Genomic DNA, 20,020 nt, shown 5'->3' with positions numbered 1-20,020 from the left:
ACGATGACTACCCGATGATCGACAAAAACTAAAGATCGATAACCACTATCCAGGATGAACTAATACTAATTTGGGATCGATTTGAAGTGACTTAAATTCGACTAATGTTTTGACCAGGACTAGGTATCAACAAACGACGACTTGCGACCAAGCGACGACAACTCACTCAGAACAACCCCAGAACATGTGTTGGTGGCCTGTCGTGCCATGCCTAGGTTGGCTCTACCTATTTGCCACCCCTAAGCTTGGCAAGACGAGAATTAGGGTCATGGATGGACTCACTTTTAAAATTTCATGGGAGATATACTGACTTAAAAAAGAACAAACAAAATAAATTACCTCTAAGTTTTGGGGGAAAATTTAAGGAAAAAAGTAATTATTCCCATTATTTTCGAACATTTAGAAACTTACAAATTGTTCGCCTTGAATTTTCTTCTTTTAACTAGCAAAAACGCGGAAATTGTAAGTGAAGAAAAATAAATGAAGATCAATAAGTAAGGAAACAAATAATATTTCGAACATTTTATCTAGTTTAGGAAAAATAATTTTGAATTGTTCAAAAACTAAAAAGGTGTAAAATTAATTTTATAAAAGGGAGAGAGATGGTGGCAATGACATTGTAATTATCTCAACTACTTCTAAAACTACCCTTGATGTCTTGGTAAAAAATGATATTTTACCCTAACAATAAACCCTATGAAAGCTTAAGGTTCATATCTTCTATCGTAATTGTTTTATACGCAATAGAAATGTGAAATGAATTTTCCTACTACTTTGTATTACACACATGAGCATGACTAAAAAAACTCAATGAGATTAACATTGTTTGATAACTTTAAATAGCATTGACTGAAATGATTCAGTTGAGTCAAAAATCAACTTAATTCGGTAAGTAAGAGAAGAGTTATTTAATTCATTCAATAGGAAAATAAAAGTTGATAGTTAGAATCTTGCCGATACTTTCATAAAACTTACCAATAATAATCGTTTATTCATTGGAGTAAGAAATTAATAATACCCAGTTATCCATTTTTCATTATCATTAAATAACATCTTAATTCTATTTTCATCACTTAATTTTCAATTTTACCAAACAAGTCCAAATATGTGGAGCTAACAATTATTAACATCCTTATAAATTAATTCTACATGTAAATGGGCACTGTTTCGAAATTGTGGAATAGAATGTGAGCCAAAAAGGATATCTCCTTATTTTTCCATTCAAGATATTCCAGCCATGTTACGATTTTAATTGAGGGAGAAGATAATATAAGTTGAAAAATCGGAATTAACTCACGGAAGGCGCAATTTATACAGTTAGAACCGGCAGCTTGAACGTGCACAATTTATCATCTTGACAAATAATACTCAATTTCTTTTTTCGATTTTCTAATAGCTTGAATCGCAGGAAAATTAATGTGAAGAATCAATGAGCCGATGATGTTTTTGTTAATCACTTTGCTCACACATCATCTAATTTCTTCTTCTTGGTAAGAAAATAAAATAAGAAATTTCAGTTGGTGTGCCATTTGAATTATGTACACGATGAAAAAGATTCGTCAATCCCTCCAAATTCCAACATCAAATGCCAACATTTAAAGCCAAGTACACTACACTGTCCAAGAAAACAAAAACAAATTCATGTTAAACCTCAAGCATTCATCATTCCAGGAACGTACGGTACTCCGGCCGTGCGGATCCACCTGTCGCCCTTCATGAATCGCCCCGCCGTGAAGTCCGTGGCATGCTGCGGCGTGATCGTCTTGATGCCCTTCCACTTCACACGTCTGGTGGTGCTCGCGCCGGGTCCTCGGTTCTTGTACTCGGTGTAGAAGCAAGTGTTGAGACCGAAATCGCCGAGCCAAGGCAACCACCCCTCGGGCTGGATTATGTCGTCTATGTACGACTCCATGATTATCGTCCTCGAGTAAACCTTCCATGGCCTCCCGAGGTACGAGCGTATCTGCCCCTTGAAGGGTGTATACGAGGAGTGGGCAGCAATGGCGCAGTTCTGGAGGATGAGCGCTGATGCCTGGCGCCGCTCCTTCCTCCCCTGAGCAGTCACGATGCACTGCTGGTTGTCCAGCGGCTTCCGAACGAGCATCTTGCAGTTCTGGAAGACTGCGGCCGCGTCCCCAAAGACGAAGTCAATCGTACCGGTGATGGTGCAGTCGCGGTAGAACTGGCGCTTGGTGTGCACGTAGAGCGTGTCCTGGTGGCCATCCATGTGGCAGTTGTGGAAGATGGACATGTCGGATTGAACCATCAGCGCCACGGCCTGGTGCTTTATGGCTCCCGCGGTGTTCTCGAACCCGATGTCCCTCGCCGTGAAGTGGTCTCCAAAGACAGCTGCAACATCAAAGGAATTGATGAGCATATGTACTTGCGTATACCACTAATCAATTTTCGAGTATTCAAGAAATCAATTCAATATATAAGTGGCTCGGGGCGTTACTGGTCGAATATCATCACGCATCAACTCGACTGAAGCACTTCTCTCGATTAAAAAGATCGATCTAGAACATTTTATACACTGAAAGAAATAAAACGTGAGGAAACTTACAAACTGTAGCAGTTCTGAATGTGGTCGTGCCATCGACATAGTTCTTGTCGAAGCTGATCCGGGTCTTGGTCGGGCCGTCACCGACCACCATGAGATTGGTCATCTTCTTGTCGAACACTACCTGCTCCTTATAAACCCCAGCCTTGATGTAGAGCACAAAGGTCTTGTTGCTCTTCAATGGAATATGCTTTAGGGCTTCATTTATGGTCCTGAATCTCCCACTCCCATCCTTGGCAACCACAAGATTCGGCTTCAGATCAGCCACTCTCTTGCTGAGAAGCTTGCGCTTCCCCAGCAGCATTGGAGGCTCCAAGAGCACGAGGGGATCATCAGCGCCGAGACCTTCTTCTGTGAGTAGCTTGCGCTTTTTCAAGATAAGGGGAGGTTCCAAGAACAGGAGAGGATCGTTGGGACCAGTCCCTTCCTCCTCAGCGAGTAGCTTGCGCTTTTTCAAGATAAGGGGAGGTTCCAAGAACAGGAGAGGATCGTTGGGACCGGTCCCTTCCTCCTCAGCGAGTAGCTTGCGCTTTTTCAAGATGGGAGGTTCCAAGAACAGGAGAGGATCGTTGGGACCGGTCCCTTCCTCCTCCGCGAGTAGCTTGCGCTTCTGCAGGTCAGTCGCCCAAATCGAGAAGTCGTCGCCGTGTCCAATCACGTTGTTGCCGTCCGATAGGAGCTTGCGTTTAAAGTTTGGGAGGTTCATCTTAGCTAGGGCCAAGGAGATCTCATCGACCATGGCAAGTATATTGCTGGTCAATTGGGTGGAGCTCTTCAATATCTCCCTCATCTTGTGGCCCGCGTTGCCCGTGGTGTTCTGGAATCCGTCCAAGCATGTCTCTTGGTAGGTGACCGCGGCGCTGAGCCAGACTTTCAAGTCGGCCAACGCGTCGTCCAGCTTGCTATACTCGAGCTTGCCCAATTCATCAAACGAGCGCTCAAGGTCATCGATTGCGTACTCCATCAACTCCTTGCAATTTTTTAGGGCTTGCTGCGCTCTCGGGGCCTTCTCCAGCTCTTTCAGCACGGTCGATTTCTTCACAGCCTCGGCGATGTGGTTCATCGCGGCTTTAAAGCTGGCTTTTATGAGCTCCTTGGGGTCGGTGGTGTTCGCGCCAGCCTCTTTGAGGCTCCGCACGCACGCTTCTTTGTAATCGGTCGGTTGGCATATCCCCTCGATGGCTTTGATCGAGGCCGAGATCTCGCTGGTTTTCTCGCTGGCTTTCGACGCCCTGGAGTCGCTCGTTGTGTACACGCCGATGGTCGCAGCGGCACCAATCACGACCAGGACGAACGAAGAGACCACAATGAGTGCAATTCTCTTCCTTTTCTTGGGGTCACTACCATCAGACATTGTTTAAGTTTTCTTGGAGACGTTCTTGCAAGAACCCAAATGAAGAACAGGAGTGAGTTTGCTTTATTTAGGAAGATGATGATGCATTTTTATAAGAGAGAAAAGTAGACAGAAAGGTTATTGTGAAAATTAGCTGGAGAAGTTGAGGTTTTGGGGGATAAGGGTTGAAGACAGGTAACAAGAATGTAACAATCCATTCCAACAAGAATTTAGTGACTCTTGCACTAATATTGGATGTCTAAATACCGAATTCTTACTATATATAGGAGAGCTTGGCCAATGTTCAGAAAGTTGGTGTCTTTTCTGGCAATATTTGCCAACTCGGTCAACCCTAAAGTCATCATGAGCTAATATTGCACACAAGGCCTCCTTTTTTAACATTTCTTTTGAAAAAAATCTTAATATGGCTTAAAGATGCGGTTGATTTGATAATCAATGGAGATTTATTCTTAACAGTTGGACTACGGTTTATACTTGGGAAAGATCTTTAGGCTGGAGAGGTCCCTATCGTGAAAATATCTCCCGCATATTTCAAGGACTTGGACTTTTATTATTTGCCAATTTGGTACGTTTCTTAGTGGACAAGCAACGGGAAGGCCCTGCTAGAGAAGAACTAAGGGAGGGACATGGAAGATTTTGTGAGGTTAGGATTAACGAATGTATTAATGGAAAGGATCGTACCGTAAACACGGAGTAATCCGATCCTATGTTTTATTTTCCACTGTGGATTACTATGAAGTTCATAATAAATATGCATGGTATGGTTACAACATCTAATACAACGGAAACAAATTCATGGTTAATCTTCTACGTATATACACATGCTTTCGATTTTGCATGATTTAAACTTTAAAGTGAAAGTGGCAAACTCTTTTCAACTAAAGCCGATTAGTTCTTAGTTATAGTTCTACTCGACTTGATTAGCAAACTAATTCACATATACCATATATCAAAGTGGGGATGATTGCCAAAAAAGTCCTAACCTTATTGTAAGAATGTCAATTCGGTCTTAAACATTTTAATGTAGCCAATTTACTCCTTAACATTTGACAAATTGTTAATTTAGTATTTCCGATCAATTTTGACCGAAAACCACTAATGTGAATGCCAACCGTTGTACGTGATATGGCCGATGCCAACGTATTTAATAAATTTTTTATATTTTTTATTTTTTATCTTCTTTTATTTTCCCTCGCTTGCTACCGGCGAGACCTCAGCGACCCTTGCCAACCACAGTCTGAAAAAGGAAAATAAGAATATTTAAAAATTCATAAATATTATTAAAATTTTGCAAAAATTATTAACATCGATCAGCGCCGATCGTATCACGTAGGATAGCTCGTGTTCACGTCAGCGATTTCTAGTAAAAATTGATTGGAAGAACTATATTGACAAATTGTCATACTGTTAAGGCTTAAATTGGCCAAACTGATATGTTTAAGACTGAATTGACATCCGTATAATAGATTTATGACTTTTTCAGTAATTTTCCTTGTCAAAGTGACTACATGAAGTGGATCTTGGTTTCATAATTTTGAAAAGCATGGTGAAGGCAACGATTTGTAGAATGTACTTACCAAATTCTTACAACTTGACAATTTTGAATCAAATAATATCTTTGTACTTTTAAATTCTATATGCCCTTTCCTAACAATGCCTACCTCAATTGAACATATTTTTAAGTGCTCCCGCATATTTTTGTTGCTATATTTGGAAGATGTCAGTACTCGGCACATATATTTATTATGCCCCAATAAAACATATATTGAGCGCATGAGTTGGCGTGTAATTTACAACCATGAACCATATCTTTACCATTTTTATCATCACTTGATTTGAGTAAGTCAAGAGAAGTTTGAAATATCTTTGGAATAATAACATGACTTGTCTATATACTTGTCACGGGTCGATAGTCTGGGAATGACCCATGCGACGACTTAGACTTTCTTGGATTGTTGAAGCGCCTAAGCGAAGCCTTTTCTCTAGAGTGAGTATCGCTCACTCGCTCTAGAGAAGATCTAGGAGAGAATGAAAATGCTTCAATTGATTTGAATTATACGAATAAGAAAGAGGACATCCTTTATATAATAGACGGCCTTAGATTACATCCATTGATCAATTCTTGAAGGAGTGGCCGAGATCGTATCTTCCCGTCCATCAGCTACGGGCATTTATGCCGAACTCTCTAGAACAAGACATAATTATTGTATCGTCATCCCTGAGAATGTTCCTGAAGCTCCATTAGGGTTTAGACGAGTCTTTGTCAATGTTGTACGGTCCTTGGCGCACGGAAACCTCGTGACCGTGACATTCTCCCTCACCCATTCGAGCGATACCCTCGGCACTCTCGATTCGGGGTCGTTTGATGGCTTCTTGGAGCGCTTCCAATTCTTCCGAGATTTCTTCACCTTTGGCTTCTTGGCTTGTCGAGCATTTGGCTCCTTTGGTTTGGCCGCCTCCGTGTTGTTTGGCATGATCATCACTTTGGGGAACAACACATGGATCGGCATTTCGTTTTGAAGGGAATGATTCATCTTCAGCTTTGGCTCCATGCGGAACTCGGTCACGGACTTCTCAAATCTTGGTGCGTCGGATCATGGAGAGGATCTTTGTTTCGGTCAAGCCATGAATCATCAGCACGGACACTCCAGGTCAGTGATGATAATCATACGTATACATATCCTGTAAGGCTTAGTCATCACATTTTCGATATCTTGTTCGATATTTGTGAACTGGGTTAGAGTAAGTAACTATGAAAGAAGATTCTTTGCCATAAATAAAAAGATTAGTTATCAAACTATTTTTTTCTAATAAATAGATCAAACCCTTGTTATATCATAAGCTTGCATGCTCAACAAAATCTTTTCATTCAATGGCGATTATGCCATGCCCTTCAGAAGGCTCCAGCATCTCAGCTGCTTCTGGAGAAACCCTAGATTGTGATGATCATCGTCACAGGGCCAAGAACAGATTGAACATGGACAAAAAGATCACCGAATCAGAACCCGAACCCGCCGCTTACCGTCATCTGGCGAATCAAAAGATACCCATCGAGGATAACGAGAACGGCGGCATCAGGTCAACCGACCTAGACCTCAAGCTCTTTAACCAAGGCGTGCCATCCAATGCCAAGAAGGGCGACGAATCCTCATCGGATGAGAATCGCAAGGCCCCGAAAGCAAGGGTTTTTGCATGCAACTTTTGCAAGCGAGAGTTCTCTACCTCGCAGGCTTTGGGTGGGCACCAGAACGCGCACAAGCAAGAGCGGGCCCTCGCCAAACAGCGCAAGGGGATGGAAGCTGACTTGCTCGGGGTTCATCCGCACTTATCATACTATTGCTCGGTTGTTCCTCAGATGCCTCTTTATGGGAGTACAGGTAGGGCGCTCGAGATGCGCCACGAGTCGATGATTCACAAGCCTTTCTACCCATCGTCCACGCATTCAGGGTACCGGTTTGGGGGTCCAAGGCAAGCGTGCGGCATGAACCCGAATTCGAGACCGCCTTTCGATCGTGTGAGGGTCGAGAGTCTTCAAGCATATGGGGGTGCCGTTGGGCATGGTGAGCCTCCCCCTCCTCCTCTTGCTTTTGATGGAAGCACTAGTTTTCCAGTGCACCAAGCGCAAGTTGATGTGGGTCATGATAATAACAAGTCAATGAAAAAAGAAGGTGATCATCCAGAACAAGATGTGCTTAAAAGTGATGGTTCTGATCCATCCGGAATTGATTTGACTCTCAAGCTTTGATTATAAGATTACATTCTTAGTTTTTGCTCATCTATTTGGTATTTTTTTTTTCAATCTTTCTCGTACGTTTTGTTGGTTTAGATGTTAGATTATAGGATTTTAGTTTTCGAATAAGCTAGTACAACATGTCATGTGTGTCGTATGTTCATATATGCTCAATGAATGTTCATAGCTTATTTGACTCGATCTATGGCTATTCATGTGTCTCCGAAGTCATCTATTCTTCTTCGTCGTTCATCATTTGTATTTGCATCCTCGTGAAAGTTGAACTTTAACTCGAAGTCGTTCCCAATGACGCCTACAATGGCGTAAACCAAATTCTTTAATGACCGGATGATCCCATGATTAATGAGGAGGGTCATCTTATCAAAGGGAAGGAGTAATATACTTCGTTGTTTGCTAGTTTAATGCATACCCAAACCGTACTTTAACTAAGAATCTGATCCTTGGAATGCAATGACACAAACCGATGGCTCTCGAATCAAATTTTTAATAAATATTTTCGAACCTGAAGATCACATGTAAATGACGACTATCATATTATTAAACAACATTATACACCATGTTTAAGTCTCCTAAAATTTACCGACCAAAATAAAATAAAAAATAAAATAAGTCTCCTAAAATTTGTTGAAATTTCATGCAAATTTCATATTTGACCAATCAAAGGGGTAAGCAACCAGGCTTGTTCAACCTGGGAACCAAATTGGCCTTACCTGATCGGTTCCAAGCCGGTTCCCACATGTCCTGTTTGATTTCAGGCTAAAAATTTTGGAACTAGCCTTGATCGGTTAGGTTCCTAGTTCTATAACGGGAATTGTAAGTTCTACCCAAGAAGTAGCCTTATAGGACCAATTTTGAACCACTTCAAAACCAACTCTAGAATTTTGATATTTAAAACATGAAACATAAGACTAAATCGAGGTCGTTTTGGTCAAAATCTCATTATTCAATAAAAATTTATTTAATTATATTAAAAATAATCAAAATTTAAAACGTCGTCATTTTAAATATAATTTAAATAAAACTTATATATAAAAAATCAGATTTTGATCAAAACGACGTCGTTTTAACCATATCAGTGCCACGTAGGAGAGAGAAAATAAAAAAAAAGCCGTGTTAGCATTTTCAATTAGCTAAATTGGACGGAGTTAGCAGAAAAACTTGATTGCACCAATTTGACAAGTTTTAGGACTCAATTGCACTTTTGTGGCAAGTTTTAAGATTTCCATGTACTTATCCCTTTCATTTTTAAGACTCCACTTGGTTAAATTCACATGAATCATCAATATTAAAACTAATTTCCTATAATTCTAGAATAATTGCCCCCAATAAAATCTCTCATTTTACAGTTTTTCCTTCAACTTCCAATCTTCACTCAATCAAGCCATTTTAATTTTAAACTAAGTGCTAAAGGTAATTCATTTGTTATCTAAAACATATAAATATTTCATTTACACTATGGAACGGATTTTATAAAATTATCAAAACAGCCTACTTTTAAATTAATTGTGCAATTTAGTCCAAATTTGACTAGTTAGATAAATTGTCTAGATTAAGAAATTATTTCTAAAAATAACTTAACTACCCATTATCGTGAAGTTTCTAATGCTGTGAATGGCCCCTAGAATTTTCAACTTTTGCATATAAGTCCCCTAACTTGGTGAAATTACAAATTTTCTCCTAAAATTTCAAAACTAATTATTTTAAACAGATTCGATTTCCTTTAATTAATCTAACTTAATAGCCCACTAATTAAAATTATAGAATACCACTGTTAAAAGAGCACTATCAATTTTTGAAATCTACAATATTGCACCTAGACATATCAAAAATTACTAAAATGCCCATTTTAGTTCTAGTTTTACCATTTTCTCTCTTTTTCCCATTCAAGATGCAACAAACCTTTTGGGTATTCTTTCAAGCACCTTCTAGGCATGTAGAAAATATTTCAGTTTAGGCAAGAAATCACCATAACTAAAAATGCCAATGTTGAAGTCCAGCTGAACTGAACATCAAAACTTAAATTAAATGAGCAAACATCAATTAACCAAGATCAAGAATACCAAATAAATTAATCTAACTTAGTCCACAGGGTTTTAACTTGCCCTGATTGGAAGACTTGAATAAATCAAAGCTCTAATTACCTTGAAAGCAAAACAAACAATATGAAAAATTTAACAATCCTCATTCTTCAAAAACAAAACTAGTTTGGTAAAAAAAAAAGTCCATGAATTTACCTTGTAAGAAACTTGATGGGTGAATGTAAAAACTTCAAGCAATACAAATTGGACTTATTTTGGGATTGGTTGAAAGTTGAGTTAAAATTTGGCTTTCTTTATTGAAGAGTAGAAGGTAAGAACAGTGAAGATGTATAGGTTTTGGTTCGTTCAAGAGATGAGGAGGAATGGAATGATTTTATTCTATTCTTTTTTTTATTTCCACTTATAATGATGACTTTAAACCATGGTTTAGCTAAATTGTTGTGCATGATGTCATTATAGTGGCTAAGTCCACTAGCACAAATTAAGAGCATATAAGTTATTATTTGGGTGACAAGTGATATGATTTGGATGAAAAGATGAAGATATCAGGCAATTTTGGATGATATTTTACACAGTAAACAAACAAGAAAATTGGTACATGTTTTAAACATCAATAAATCAAAAAAAACCCACTAAAATTATCAGTAAAAGCTATTGGATATTAGGAAAATCTTAATTCAGTTAATTTCAACTTTTAAAATATCCGATACATCTTTCGGAGTATATTGGTCCCCATCGGCAAAGAATAAGTATGGTAAGTTTTTAACTATCACTCAACGGAATCAACTTATATTTCAATATCTATTAATTCAAGCATATAAAAGTTTGTAAATACATATTTTAAATAATTTCCTTAAATTATGATCCTCGTAAGGAATCACGTTTCAGAGAATCATGAACAAGGAAGATATCTTTCGATCTTTTTGTACATCACAAATTAATAACCTAATTGAAATTTTCAACATTTCATCAAAAAATCCAAGTGAATTGATAATTATCTTGATATACTAAATATTATCAATTAATGTAAAAAATTTTGGATATCGCCGTAAATTCAATTGGGGCTTATTCAAATTGGGTCAAAGCAGAAAATTTCGGACAAAATTTCCCTTGATGTTATCGTCTTGCCGCCAGAATAAGCACATGCATTGCACGAGTTATCATGTTCAATATTTGTGAACTGGGTTTAATTATGAAAGGAGAATATAATAATTACCTAACAATTGAATCAAGGTTCCTTTCCAACATGAATCTTAATGACTGTTGCAATAATATTGTTGTCTAAACACTCAACTCTTACTATATAGAGGAGAGCTTGGCCTATGTTGAAAAGGTGGTTTCTTTTCTGGCAATATTTGCCAATTCAGTTAACCTTGAAGTCATCATGAACTAATATTTGCACACAATGAGTCTTTTTTACTTTCTTTTTTCTATTTTACATGACTAAAATATGCGATTGATTAGATAATCAAAAGAAGGGAAAATCCAAATAAGAGCCTAAAGTGCCTTCATTTTCTCAAATAAGTGCATAAAGTGGACTTTTGTGTCAAATAAGAGCATGAATTAGCATGTCAGTCTCAAATAAGGGTTTGAAGTGACCATATTAGTTTCAAATAGGGGCCTAACCACGCCGGTCACCGGCCGGCGAAATCCCAGCTGGTCAAGGGCATTTTCGTCCAAAGATCATTTTAATTTAAATTTTTTTTTCTTTTCTTGTTTCCTTTCTTTTCTTTTTACCTTTTTCTTTCCTTTTTTCCTGTCCTTTCTTTTTTTTTTCTTTTTTTGGTTTTCTCTGTCTTCTTCGCCGGCGACTGGCCACCAAGCGAAGCCCAGAAAGGGCTAGGCGAGGGTCGCCCTCGCCCAGGCTTCACCGGTGGTCGGTGATCGGCGACTGGAACCGGCCACCGGCGAAGAAAAAAGATAAAACCAGAAAAAGGAAAATAGGTAAAAAGAAAACGGAAAAAAAATTTAAAAAAAAGTTAAAGGCTGAAAATGCCTTTACCATCTGGAAAGTCAAGTCTTTCTTTGAAACAGATATAGCCACTTTAGACTCTTATTTGAAATAAAATCCACTTCATACCCTTATTTGAGAAAATAAGGGCACTTCAAGTCCTTATTTAAAATAATGTCCAATTCAAGCCCTTATTTGAGAAAACGAAAACACTTCGGGCCCTTATTTGGAATTTTCCCTCAAACGAATTTATTTGTAAAAGTTAGATTATGATTTATACAAGGGAAAAATCTTAGGCTGGAGAGGTCCTTATAGTGAAAATATCTCCCATATGATTCAAGGACTTGATTTTATATTTTTTGCCAATTTGGTACATTTCTTAATGAACAAGCATCGTGAAGGCCCTATTAAGATGGAACTAAGGTAGGAATATGGAATATTTTGTGAGGATAGGATTAAAAAATATATTAATGGAAGGGGTCGTATCATAAATATGGAGTAATATGATTCTATTAACTTTTTCCTAATTTTAAAAGAGTTAATCAGGAGATGTGGATTGCTATGAAGTTCATAACAAATATGCATGGCATGGTTACACGATCCAATTTAATGAAATACATTCATGGTTGATTTTCTATGTATGTACAAAAGCTTTTTTTATTTTTAAACTTTAGTGTTAGTGATAAAACCTTTTCAATTAAAGTCAAATAGCTCTTGATTATAGTTTTACTTGACTCGATCAATAAATTAATTCGTATATACCATATATCAAAGTGACTACGTGAACTGAATCTTGGTTCCTTAATTTTGAAAAGCATAATTAAGGCAACGATTTGTACAATGTACTTACCAAATTATTAGAACCGGACAATTTTGAATAAAACAATATCTTTGTACTTTAAATGCCTTTCCATATGCCTTTTCCATACAATGCATGCCTAAATTGAACATACTTTTAAGTGCTCCCACATATTTTTATTGCTATATTTGGAAGATGTAAGTGGTTGGCACATATATTTATTATATAGATATGCCATAATAAAACATATATTAAACGCATGAGTTGGTGTGTAATTCACAACCATGGATCCATATCTTTACCATTTTTATCATCAATTGTTTCAAAATTTTTTTGAGTAAGTCGAACAGAAGTTCAAGATATTTTTGGAAAATTAACATGACCAGTGTACATAATGGCGTATGCATATCATGTAAGGCTCAGTCATCACATCTTGGATATCTTGTTCAATATGTGCGTGAACTGCGTTGGAGTCGGTAACTATGAAAGGAGATTCTTTGCCGTAAATGAAAAGATTGATTGTCAAACTTTTTTTTCTAATAAATAGATCAAACCCTTGTTATATCATAAGCTTGCAAGGTAAAAAAAATCTTTTCATTCAATGGCGATTATGTCATGCCCTTCAGAAGGCTCCAGCATCTCAGCTGCTTCTGGAGAAACCCTAGATTGTGATGATCATCGTCACGAGGCCAAGAACAGATTGAACATGAGCGAAAAGAATGCCGAACCCGAACCCGCTGCTTACCGTCATCTGGCGAATCAGAAGATATCCATCGATGACGACGACAATGGAGGCGTCAGGTCAACCGACCTAGACCTCAAGCTCTTCAACCAAGGCGTGCCATCGAATGCTAAGAAGAGCGATGAATCGGCAACAGAGGAGAAATGCAACGTCCCGAAAGCTAGGGTTTTCGCGTGCAACTTTTGCAAGCGAGAGTTCTCTACCTCGCAGGCTTTGGGGGGGCATCAGAACGCGCACAAGCAAGAGCGGGCGCTCGCCAAACAGCGCAAGGGGATGGAAGCTGACCTGCTCGGGGTTCACCCGCACCTGTCATACTATTACTCGGGTGTTCCTCAAATGCCTCTCTATGGGAGTATAGGTAGGGCGCTCGGGGTCCGCCACGAGTCGATGATTCACAAGCCTTCTTACCCGTCGTCCGCGCTTCCAGGGTACCGGTTCGGGGGTCCAAGGCAAGCGTGCGGCATAAACCCGAATTCGAGACCGCCTTTCGATCGGATGAGGGTCGATAGTCTCCAAGCATATGGTGGTGCCTCTGGGCTTGGCGAGCCGCCTCCTCCTCCTCCTCCTCCTGCTTTTGATGGAAGCGCTAGTTCTCAAGCGCACCAAGCTCAAGTCGATGTATGTCATGATGATAACAAATCAATGAAGAAAGAAGGTGATCATCCTGAAGAAGAAGTGCTCCAAAGTGATGTTTCTGATCCATCCGGAATTGACTTGACTCTCAAGCTTTGATGATCCAATTATTTCTTATATTCTTAGTAAATGTTTTTTGCCCATTCGTTTTGGTTTTCTAATTCTTTTTCATCATATGTTTTCTTGGTTTAGATGTTAGAGAATAGGGATTACAGGTTATTCAATAAGCTAGTACTATATGTCATGTGTGTCGCGCATTCATGTACGCTCGATGAAGGTTTATTCATGTGTCTCCAATGTCATCTCTTCAAAATGATTGTTCTTCGCCATTCATCATCATTTGCTAATTGCATCCTCGTGAGATTTGAATTCAAATTGGAGTTGTTTCCGGTGATGCCTACTAAACCAAAATTAATTAATGACCGGAAGATCACAAGATTAATGAGGATTATCTTATCGATCGGAAGGTATCGTACACTTCGCCTTTTGTTAATTTCATACCTTGTCCAAATCATACTTAATTAACTAAGTAAATCCTCATCGTCTGAATGCAATGATGCGTGCTAATGGCTTATGAAATCGAACTTCGAATCGATACTTCCAATATTGAAGATCACTTAATTAGATAAGGAGAGGACTATCACATCGATAAACAGAATAATACGTCATAAGCGTGTTTAGGTCTCCTAAGATTTGCTAAGATTTCACGTAAATTCCGTTTTTGACCAATCAAAATGGAAAGCAGTGGTTACACTTTTTTTTTCCTTCTTTATATAAGTTTGACTTTGGTGAGCTGAATGACTTGCCCTATTTATATTGCACCACGCCAATAGTGAGATTGACACGTCACACGTTTGTGACTGGATATCAAACTTTCTTTATTTGCCGATTTCTAATGTTCGGGCAGCAATTCCGAAATTAGTGTGATTTTTATGAAATCCTTGACTAAATTATCTAGTATGAGTAATATGACACATTAGATGTGTAGCCTTAACGTAAGACTTATTACATCTAGCGGCTCGTATCACTTGGGCCATGATAGACGGAGTTTATGCAATAAATTGTCTCGTTCAAATATGTATGAAAACCCCCACATATTATATTTTACTTTTTTTGGCTAAAAACATATTAGATTTTACTTATTTCGATGTCTGGTTTGACTTTTAGGGTTTTGGTTTCACTTTTTTGAGGGGGTGTGATGTTTTTTAAATCATAACGATCCATTTTTATGTAATATAATTTTAGCGTCTCATACTTAACCCAACTCGAACTCCAATTCTTAGGCAATTTTCTCTTTAAATTGTTGCCGGAAGGGGCAACTCCATGGACCACACGCCAAGTCAATGAGGGAGCTCGGGTGGAATTGTGGCCTAGGACTTCACATGGCACATGAGCAAAGTGGAGACGTGGACAAGCACCGTGTTGAAGAACAAGAACACTTGCGTGGACGTGCTTGGGGTTGGGTTATGGATGGGAGCGCAAAGGTGGCGGGGAGGCGAAGTGTGGTTGATCTTGCCCCAACGAAGGGAAGCATTCTTCAAATTGTCCATTCAATTGAAGAATGCACAAACATTATAGTCTGAGTTGTTATACAGTGAGCATACATGTATCAATAATGCATCCTTGACATTTAAGGGATCAAAAAAGTGTAGGGTATTGTTTATATGGATGCTTCTATACTCCTGTCGAGTTTTAGTCATATCCCGTTGAAATTACATGCATTTTGTCATAATCTTCATGCAAAGTCTCATACAGTGTAAAAATCAATTAATGGTTGAGATCTTTTATTTTGTGATCAATCACTAACTAAGCAATACATGAATTGTTTGCGTAGAGAATGTAGGAGCACCCGTGCTTATATCAAGAGATTTTAGTAATTCTACTATTGAGATGATTCCACCATAAACTTTTGGAGAAAAGGACCGATTGAGAAAATAACAACTGATATACGTAAGGTCACTCTGAGGAAGTTGTTGTTAGCGTTGCTAATCCAAGCACCGATAAAGGAGGTGAGGGTGGAAAGATACTTATAGTTTATAACAGCTGTTGACACCTATTTTTAATTTGCCCAAAATTAATTACACAAAATTTAGGAATTAATTTTCTTTAATTCCTAAAACAAAAAAATATTTCTATTTAAATGCATTGCATATAGACATTAGGCATATGTGCATTAATAGGGACTATTAGAGCATATTTTCTTAAATTTTAAACAAAAATTAAAAAAAAAAAAAAAAAATCGAGTCGGGCCGGGTCGGAGCTGGGCCGACCCGGCCCATTTCTTTTTTCCTTTTTTCCTTTTTTCCCCCGGGCCCAGGCCCTTTTTCCTTTTCTTTTTTCCCTTCGCGCGGGCCCGGCCCGCTTTCCTTTTCTTCTTCTTTCCCTCACGCCGCTGCTGGGCCTGGCCCGGCCCAGCCTTCTTCCTTCCTTCTTCTTCCCCCTGCGCCGGTCGCTCTCTCCGCCCCTGTTCTCCCCTGCTCGAGACGTCACGCCGACGCACGGCGGCGCCGCTCCTCGGCGTCGCTATCCGGCCAGAGGAAGGCCGAGAGAGCACGCCGACGGACCGGCATTAATTGCCGCTCCCGTCCTCCTTTTTCCGGCCTCTCTCTCCCCCGTTGGCCTCTGTGCCTCGCGAACCGGACCCCCTTTCTCTGCTGCTCTGCACTGGCTCGCCATGGCCACGAAAGTCGTGGGGTGGCGTAGGCCGGTGCGGCCGTCGTCATTGCCAACGTAACGGAGCCGGGGGACGTCGCCTTAAGGCCACAGAGAGAGAGAGGCCCCCGGGGTCGGCCATTTTTGGAGAAAAACGGAGAGAGAGTCCGAGAGAGGCCGAAGAGAATCAGAGAGACACACGAGAAGAGAGAGGAGCCTCGGAGGGTCTTGCAGGTCCCAGCCGGCCTCGTCGTCACCGGCAAGCCGACCGGCGACCCCCAGAAGCAGCCCCGGTCGGCCATTTTGGAAAAAAATATAGAGAGAAACCGAGAGAGAGAGAACACAGAGAGAATAGAGAGAGAGAGGAAACCGAGGCCACGCCGGAGCTAAAGAAGAACCAGCAGCGGTCGTCGACGCCGCCAGACCTGCCGGAGGCCATCCAGACGCGCCGTCGACCGGTGAGCCCCCCTCGGCCGAGAAGCTCCCCTGTTTTCCCCTGTTTTTTGCCTCGGTTTGGCCGGGACTCGCGCCGGCCGTTTCGCTCGAATCCCGGCCCATACCGACGCGTCGGTCCCGGTCCCCGCTCACCGTCTCGGGCGAACCCAGCCGGGCCGGAGCCGACCGGATCGCCGGAGGAGGTCGGAATCCCCCGTTTTCCACGCGCCCGCCAAGCGTTCGACGAAATGCCTCAACCACGCCGGTTTTTGTTCCATCGCCGGCCGGCGAACGGTGGTCCAACGGCGGTTCGGGTGAGTGGCACGGCCGAGGCGGTCTGGTCGGGCGACTAGGGGCGGCAGCGCTGGGTGGCGGCCGGCGGACGGCCAATTTTGGCCTCGCCGGCGCCCCCCTCCCCGCGGATCTGTTTGTTCGAGTCGGATTCGACCCGAATCAACAGATCCGACCCGGGTCAACGCCCGGGTCGGATCCGTTGACTCGGGTCGGTTCCGACCGACCCGGACACTGCAGTTCCGACCGGGTCAACGACCGGGTCGGATCCGTTGACCTCGGCCGGTTCCGACCCGATCCGGATTGACCGATCCGACCCGGGTCAACGCCGGGTCGGATCCGTTGACCCGGTCGGTTCCGACCCGGATCCGCCGAACCGGTTAATATTATATTATTATTTTATTTTATTTTTAAAAAAAAATTTAAAAAAAAATTATTTTTTTTTCTTTTTCTTTTCTTTTGTATTATTATTATTATTATTAATTTTTTTTATTTATTTTTTTTTATTTTTTCGAAAAAAAAAATTTAAAAAATTTGTTTGATATATTCTAAGTGTCTTAATCTAATGTGATATTATTATGCATGTTTTTTGTCTTGTTTAAGTTAGACAAGCCTGAGGTTGCGCGGTAGTATTTTGCATGTTAGTTTTTATTACCGTTGTATTGTTATGCATGTTTTTAATACAATTGCATGAGCTGTTGTGTTTTGAATGTCATCTGACTTAGTTAAGGTTAGAACCTTAGGCTGCATGCATTGTTGTGTTCCTGACTGCTAATCGTTTCTGATTATGCATTCGCTTGATCACCTCACATGTTAGGAGAAAGGTCCTAAAATCAATTCAAATTGCCTGACAAATGTTTTCGAAATGAACAGGGGTAAAAAGGTACCGAAAGGGCATTAGTTATCCAACTAGTGTAACCAAGTCCCCGAATTCGCTTAATCTCGGTTCGCAGAATAGGGTGATTCTCCCATCACCCTATTTGGGTTTCTAATCGGCCCACCCCAAATCGATTAGTGGCGACTCCTTGATATAAACCACTTGCATGTTAAAAAAACTTAAACCCTAAGTCGCGATATGGTATGGGCTTGGGAGAGCCCGAGTTAAGTCCCGAACCTAGACTTAGCACGTACCAGGCGAGCCCCCCCCTTTTTTTTTTTTTTTTTTTTTTTTTTTTTTTGCATGTTGTTGTTTAAAAAAAAGGCACGGGAGTTCGGTCGCAACAGACTGGCGACTCCGCTGGGGACTTGTTTTTTTTTTAAGTGGACTTAGGCCAAAAAAATTTTTCCTGTTCAAATTGATTTTTGTTTGGCAGCAAGGACTCCAGGTATGAACCTGACATTAAGGTGTTATTTGTTCTTGCAGGTTCAAATTGATTGTTTATAATTTGTTGTGCATGCTTTAATGATTTAGCACTACACCATTGCACACACAACCACGCTGCCGGACCTGGGCCGCGATAGGGCATGTTAGGATGGTGTTAAGAAAGATACGACCTCGAACGCGAGCCCGCGATGTAGAGGTTGCCTTTCTTTTCCCCGAAATTTATTTCTAAGAATCGTAAAGAAGTATCTTTAGCCGCTATTCGCGTGATTATAAGATATTCCTTTCGATTTGGCCGAGGTTAAAAGGACTTGACACCAACGCGAGACTGCGACGGTCAGGCACCCTTTTAATTTCATGTTGCTGAGCCAGTCTAGATAGAAATCGAACCTCACTCCTCATGTGCATGTTGTTGCGATTGCCATGGTTCAAGGAAAGGTATATATTCTATCCCTTCTCATTTTTTATATATACGGCATACTTATTCAATTGATTTTTTACTGTTAGGCCACCCGTTGATTGCAGTCTATATACTAGGGATACGCTCATTGCGGAGCTGGTCCGTAAAAATAAGCGCCTCCGAGAGACCGTGATTTCCCCATCGTTTATAAAATGAGTATCCGGGAAGGGCACCCTTTTGTTAAAAGCCTCTGTCTTTTATATTTCCTAGTAATTATGTTCAGGGATTTTGGTTATCTCCTGTAAAAATGTTTATGGGTTGTACAAATGTTAATATAACTCGGGCCGTTTTTTATGCTTTAAATAAAATTTTTTGCCCCTTGATGACACCATCGCGGCCTTCGGCCCAGTGGTATCCGGGGATGTAGCGTCACGGTCCGAGGCGACCGGGGTTCGAACCCCGGGGACGCCGCCTGTAATGTTAATATTAATAAAAACCCTTTTTGCTTATTTTTTCTTTGCAAATAAAGAAAATATGCAATAATAATATGACTAAGTCATAGAATGATTCTTTATTGGGCATTATACTCATTCATATACGCGTTTTCGCAGGTAGTTACAAAAAATGGCCGAAGAAAATGTCCGCCTCAATAACATGGAAGATGAGATGAAAATGGTCATCAATGCGATCCAAAATCTCACAAAGCAGGTGGAATCCATTCATGGCAAGCTCACACCTACGCCTGCAACAGTTGAAGTGGTGTTACCACCACCGTCTACTTGGAAAAGACAAAGCCTCGCCGATGGATGTAAAATGCCCCCTGCTGGAGGACGATCCGCTTCCCTTCTTGTCAAGAAGCCTGAACTTGAAGCTGTACCAATGACAGAACAGGACAAACGCCTTGCAAAGGTCGAAGAGATGCTGAAACAGCTACAAGGCCCGCAAAATGCTGTCCCACTTGACCTGTCTATATACAAACGGGGCAAAGTACCAGAAAAATTCAAAATGCCGGAATTCGAGAAGTATGACGGTACCTCATGCCCCAGACATCATTTGCACATGTATCATGTGCGGATGACCCAGTACGTTGAC

At 40.6% G+C, this 20,020-nt stretch overlaps 3 protein-coding genes across 3 annotated transcripts; 2 read left to right on the top strand and 1 right to left on the bottom strand.

Annotated features, from left to right (window-relative positions):
* Positions 1 to 1,651: 1,651 nt before the first annotated feature.
* Positions 1,652 to 3,914, bottom strand: LOC115680143 (putative pectinesterase/pectinesterase inhibitor 28). The gene is made up of 3 exons (XM_030603878.1): positions 3,186 to 3,914; positions 2,564 to 2,870; positions 1,652 to 2,349 (listed from the first exon to the last, which is right to left on the bottom strand). The coding sequence occupies exons 1-3, from the start codon at positions 3,912 to 3,914 to the stop codon at positions 1,652 to 1,654; spliced, it is 1,734 nt and encodes a 577-aa protein (XP_030459738.1).
* A 2,872-nt stretch (positions 3,915 to 6,786) lies between these two features.
* Positions 6,787 to 7,659, top strand: LOC115680142 (zinc finger protein 8-like). The gene has a single exon (XM_030603877.1). It carries the CDS (start codon positions 6,787 to 6,789, stop codon positions 7,657 to 7,659), a length of 873 nt encoding a protein of 290 aa, XP_030459737.1.
* A 5,396-nt stretch (positions 7,660 to 13,055) lies between these two features.
* LOC115680141 (zinc finger protein 8-like) lies at positions 13,056 to 13,928 on the top strand. Its single transcript, XM_030603876.1, has one exon. It carries the CDS (start codon positions 13,056 to 13,058, stop codon positions 13,926 to 13,928), a length of 873 nt encoding a protein of 290 aa, XP_030459736.1.
* The last annotated feature ends 6,092 nt before the right edge of the window (positions 13,929 to 20,020 follow it).

The sequence above is a fragment of the Syzygium oleosum genome, unplaced genomic scaffold (assembly GCF_021117445.2).
Source record: "Syzygium oleosum isolate NSW1041296 unplaced genomic scaffold, Sole_v2.1 Sole_v2.06, whole genome shotgun sequence".
NCBI lineage: Eukaryota > Viridiplantae > Streptophyta > Magnoliopsida > Myrtales > Myrtaceae > Syzygium > Syzygium oleosum.
This window is presented reverse-complemented; position numbering and strand designations above follow the sequence as displayed.